The sequence below is a fragment of the Phalaenopsis equestris genome, unplaced genomic scaffold (genome assembly GCF_001263595.1).
Source record: "Phalaenopsis equestris unplaced genomic scaffold, ASM126359v1 Scaffold000094, whole genome shotgun sequence".
Taxonomy (NCBI): domain Eukaryota; kingdom Viridiplantae; phylum Streptophyta; class Magnoliopsida; order Asparagales; family Orchidaceae; genus Phalaenopsis; species Phalaenopsis equestris.
The window spans coordinates 4,880,106-4,885,498 of record NW_018164536.1 but is presented as its reverse complement, the minus strand read 5'-3'; the positions used below and the strand labels follow the sequence as shown (position 1 = coordinate 4,885,498).

General features: G+C 35.0%; 1 protein-coding gene across 1 annotated transcript in view; it reads right to left on the bottom strand.

Annotated features, from left to right (window-relative positions):
- Window positions 1-5,300, bottom strand: part of LOC110020183 (ATP-dependent zinc metalloprotease FTSH 12, chloroplastic-like) — a 40,958-nt gene extending 35,658 nt beyond the window's left edge. The window contains exons 1-2 of the mRNA XM_020718189.1: window positions 5,277-5,300; window positions 3,584-3,655 (exon numbers count right to left, since the gene is read on the bottom strand). Coding sequence (XP_020573848.1) covers window positions 3,584-3,655; window positions 5,277-5,300 — 96 coding nt within the window. The remainder of the gene's footprint in view (window positions 1-3,583; window positions 3,656-5,276) is intronic.
- Between the last annotated feature and the right edge of the window lie 93 nt (window positions 5,301-5,393).

Here is a 5,393-nt window from a genome sequence, read left to right as displayed (position 1 = left end):
CTCACCCTCAAGTCTTGTGTTTATCCCTCGGGATAGATACAGGATTTGAGGTAGAGTGCTCTTTCATTTAAAGTGTGAAAAATATGAGGTCAGTTTGATTTCATATTTTTCTAAAATTATATATATATACGTAAATTAAAAAGTCCTTCCGAAGCGGGTGACGGGATTTCGATTCCGGCTGCCGACAGCTTCTTACGGGCGACCCCCAAACATTAAACTCTTTTCCCCTTTTAAGCGCCGACACTCATACACCCTTTTGTTGCGCTGTGAAAAAATATGTGAATGCAGAAACTCTAGACACATTTTTCGTAGCGTCGTAGGCATTGAAAACTAGGTAGTAGTGTTTACATCACTAACACATGCTTTTCATAGTGCGATGGACAAAACAAGAGTTCATATGTATCCCCCCACCAAGGGACGACAACGCAAAGCTGCCGAAAATCTGCAAAATTTTGAGGCAAACTAAAATACATAATAAGGGACTTACAACATAATTTAAATTAAACTTAAACATAAATTAATTAAAAATTAATTTAATATTGCATGCGTATGCATGCATAGATGTCACAAAATTTATGCAGGTGTGCTAAAATCGTCATCTTATCACATGGAAAGTACAAACTTTGCAAGCTACACTTTTGAAACACCTAATGCGACTCACTTGGTGCAACAAAAGGAATCCTATACAGACTTTTTGTAGCATGGTAGACTGAAACTAGAATGTGATGATCGCAACCCAGCGGATAGTTCAAACAACTTTAAAATGTATATTGTGGCGTGTTTGGTGCATTTAGCAGAACCCTAAACACACTTTTTATAGCATGGTGGGTCTAAACTCATACACAACACTTGCGACGTGGTAAACAATTAAAAAATTAAGTACCCATACACCCTTTTGTTGCGCTGTGAAAAAATATGTGAATGCAGAAACTCTAAACACATTTTTCGTAGTGTGGTAGGCATTGAAAACTAGGTAGTAGTGTTTACATCACTAACACAAGTTTTTCATAGTGCGGTGGACAGAACAAGACTTCATATGTATCCCCCCACCGAGGGACGACAACACAAAGCTGCCGAAAATCTGCAAAATTTTGAGGCAAACTAAAATACATAATAAGGGACTTGCAACATAATCTAAATTAAACTTAAACAGAAATTAATTAAAATTTTAATTAAGATTTCTATGAACTTTAATTAAAATGAATATAACTTAGAAAAGAAACGAAATAAACACATTTAAAAAGTAAATAGATTTTGAACTTGTTTGGAAATTTGGGGGCGCTGCTTTCAGAATATCAACAGAATCGTCCTGTGCTTAGACTCCTTAGAGCACCCTTAGGAATAGGTTTTGAATGGAATGAAATGAAGCCATATAGACTCCCCTTTTATAGAAAGGAAGAGATGCCTTTGTGGGCTCACTTTTACTAAAAAATTCAAAAGCAAACAAAATTCACTGCCCAATGAAATGCCAAGATTTTAATGCATATAAAAAATGATTTTGCTGCCCAATTAATATTGTTTTAATGCATATAAGTTCAAATAACACCATCGGATCCACAACCCCAAATACACAAGCAGACAGAAGACAAAACTAAGAGCTTAAAATTTAAATATTTGCATTCATCTCAATAATATTACACTTATATAAATAATAATTAAATCCCATAAAAATCATTTCAATCCTAAAAGTCTAAATCTCCAGGATGTGTTCTGGCGATCACCCTAAGTCCTTAAGCTTATGCCTCTGAGAATGCTATGCGGGACAAAAATAAGCTTAAGCTAAATGACGATTCGCCTTAAAGGACATGCAAACCTCCTGAAATCAGTTCAAACGAGCCAATTCAAAACACTTGCATATGCTATGATGCCTATTTGAATTTTTTTGAAAAAACTCTAAGCGTCTGAGAATACTACACGGGTTAATTGCATCTTAAGACAAATTTAAATGTCTTAAGAAATGTTCACAAATTTCAAAGTTTTATAAAATCTCATTTTTCAAATATCAAGTTAAAATCTATTAAATAACACTTGCTTTTAATTAGGACGTCTTGCCTATAGAACAATGTCGTAAGTCCCAACTTTGATCAGTCTAAGCCTACTCTCTATACAGATTGGAGTTAACAAAATCAAGCCCCTACTAAGTAGTCTGATCCTCCTCCTAATTAGGATCGAAGTTGAAAAGATAGACTCAAAATAGGTAAGTCTAATCCCCCTTGCGACGACTGGAGTCAACAGAACTATTGCTTTTAATGATAATTAAGTAATAGTTTTCCCTGATGAAGGTCGTATTAATGGTGAATTTCAACCGAAGAGGTCTATTTTCAAAATCAAGTTTCAAAGTTTATTTCTAAAACTCAAATTATATACATATGATGAATATAGTCCTTTGTAAGTGAGACAAAGTTGACAGACAAAGTTGACAATGTTCAAATCAAATGACTAAACCTCGACAATGGCTGCGTTGAGGGGGTCTATGGAGAAATCAAACTTTTAAATTATAAAGTCTATAAAATATTTAAATGAAAAATCTATTACCAAAAGCTTAAAATCAAAATTAATCCAACCTCCAAAATCATTTTTTGAGGATAGCAAATTTAAGATTAACATAAACTCATAAAGAGCGAATGTATGAAACCCCTTGACCGGCTCCGCACCAGCATCGCATGCAGAACACCACGTGTCACTACCATTTCATCTGCCTTCTTATAATTTGACCAGGAACCTCATAGTAAACTCCCTCCTTCACATACATTTTTTTTCTTTTAAAGAGAGGTTGGGCCTTTTCGAAATTTTGGAGGTCACAATAGCCGCTAAAAAGAATTGCTTGATCAGGTTGAGTCAGCTACTCCTCTGACTAAACTAATTCACAATAACTCGGAATAATAAAAATATGAAATCTTGATTGGGTTCATCATCCTCACTATGTGCTCTAAGCTAAACGTAATAAGCTAAAACCTATAAGCACTTAGCGCCGAGCAACTAACTAATATAAACTAAAATCAAAATTATTGCTACTATAAACTAAGCACTTAGCATCGAACTAGTTTTAACCTAAAATTTTCTCTCATCATCCATAGGGATACTTGACCACAAAGGCATGCGCCTATCAAAAATTTAGTGTGAGAATATAAAATCCTAACAAATGAGGGTGAAACTTCCAAGCAGTTTCTCGTCTAAAATCTAATTTACCTATTAAAAATTTAACTGGGAACAACAAGCATTCTCAAAACAGTCAAACATTAATTTTTTGAGCCTATAATGTGAAGGCCAAGCTAGACTCCAACATATAACCTGAAATAGATAACAGACATAAGGTACTAAATATATATGAAACAAAGGCTCTGGAATCGTCAATACTGAGAGAAAATATTCAGGTAACTTAAAAACCACTCGTACTTCTCAATTTCCATTAGAAATCCAGTATTAAGAAGATATTTTCGCATCCAACCAACAAAGTTACAACTAATGACATTGTTAACGCTAAGAAAAAAAAAACCATTAGATTAAGGGTAAGTTTGATAAACAACGTTGTACAAAAATATGAGCAACTATTAAGCAATATATGTAGCTATGTTCAACTTACAGACATTATTGCCGCTTCATTGACTAGATTGCGAATATCCGCACCAGAATAGCCAACTGTTCGAAAGACAAGCTGCCATGGAAAAAAAAATTTCAAGCTGAAAGAATAGAAAATAAAGCTTGCCGAACAAATCACTGGAAAAGAAGTAACTAAAAGGAAAGGTTTCCAAAAATCATGCATTGTGAATATGAGTATCGAGAAAAACATTAACTCATGATGAGGCATGAGAATTAAAAACAGGTAAATTAAGTGAAAAAAAGAAAGAGAAAAGAAAATGCTTTTCACATTGAGTAAAATAAATAATAAAGTAAAAAAGAATTGGAAATGCACTTCTACAGAGTAAAAAGCCAAGAGTTATAAAATTAAATAAAGTAGAAAAGCTGCAAAAAAAGTGAAATCCTGCACAAAAAAAGTAATACCAAAACCCACCCATAATACATAAGAAACTGCGAAATAAATCAACAAAAAGTAGAGAATTTGGGAACGTTAAATGAAAAAAGAGGAAGTGTTAACAGAATCCAGTTTCGTAGTGCCTTGCAAATATATGCTCTTTCCACCTCCGCAGTGCATTTTTGCTCTGCCTTGTATTATTAAAAGCAAACTGTTTCGTAGGGCTTCTTACCCACAAAACACGCATCAACATGCTTTTATGAAAATGGTACTATTACGACCAAGTTATCAAGAGAAGTTAAATTTGTTCCAAAATAAAAACATCACAAAGCTGAAAAGTTCTTTTGTGGGAACAAAATGTGATACCTTATGACAAAATTGGCCACACATATAAATAGTTGGAAGATCATTTTGAGATTTCACCTATATCAAATATAGTCTCTAACGCTGGCAAAAGCTATCACAAGTTAAGACCTCTGCCCATGAAATTGCAAACCAAAATAGAAAGCAATTTCAATTTTCATTTGACAGAAAAAATACTAAAATAACATTAACAATATGGTAGCTGGTGTGGGAGCTTCATACGGGTCCCAAGATTCAACCCGGATCGCAGAATCATTCCACAGACGGGTGATTTTTCAATGTCACGGAAAATTCCGCTGATTCCTGATTTTAATCCTACTTTTTTTTTCCTTTTCTTATGTCATTCAGGGTTCTTGCTATTAGGAACCCATTTATGTGTGGATTTTGCTGTTTTGAGAACTTTTGCTTTGTTTGGATATTATGGAGATTATAGTATCTGATTTCCTCCTTTAAAAATATTGTATTATCTTCCTTTTGCAAGTAGTATGTTTGTGTATCTTGCTCAGGAACAGATGGTGAACCTCCTCGCTGCCTTTGCCATGTAATTTTATGGTTCTTCTCACTCTTTTGAGCAGGGACAACCGCCAAACGACGTGTATCCCCATCCACATGCCATAGACCTCGCAGGCATTCATTCCCTTACTATTCCACCCCCACCTTCCAATGGAACCAACATCCAAAACACCTAGAAGCCCTAAAATGGTATCATCTGGTATCAGACCCCAACAAACCTTAGATTTTTTATGATTTTGTCTTTCTTATCCCGATTTTCAAAAAAAATCCCACCATAACTAAATCATTCCTAGAGTAACTCCTAGCCACAACCCTAAATTTTCAAAATCTAACTTTTCCACCTCCGCCAAAATTTCACCACGACACTTACCGCAAAAACCTAAGCCTCGGACCAACCTTGACTTGCAATCTTATGTCTATTGAAAACCTGATCCAGTGGAAAGGACGACATGCCTCCAAGGAGAAACGCTTAATGAGGTGCCCAGGAACCGCTTTAATGGCTCAAACGCAGTTGTCGGCCGTTTTTATGTTCAACTTGACTTTC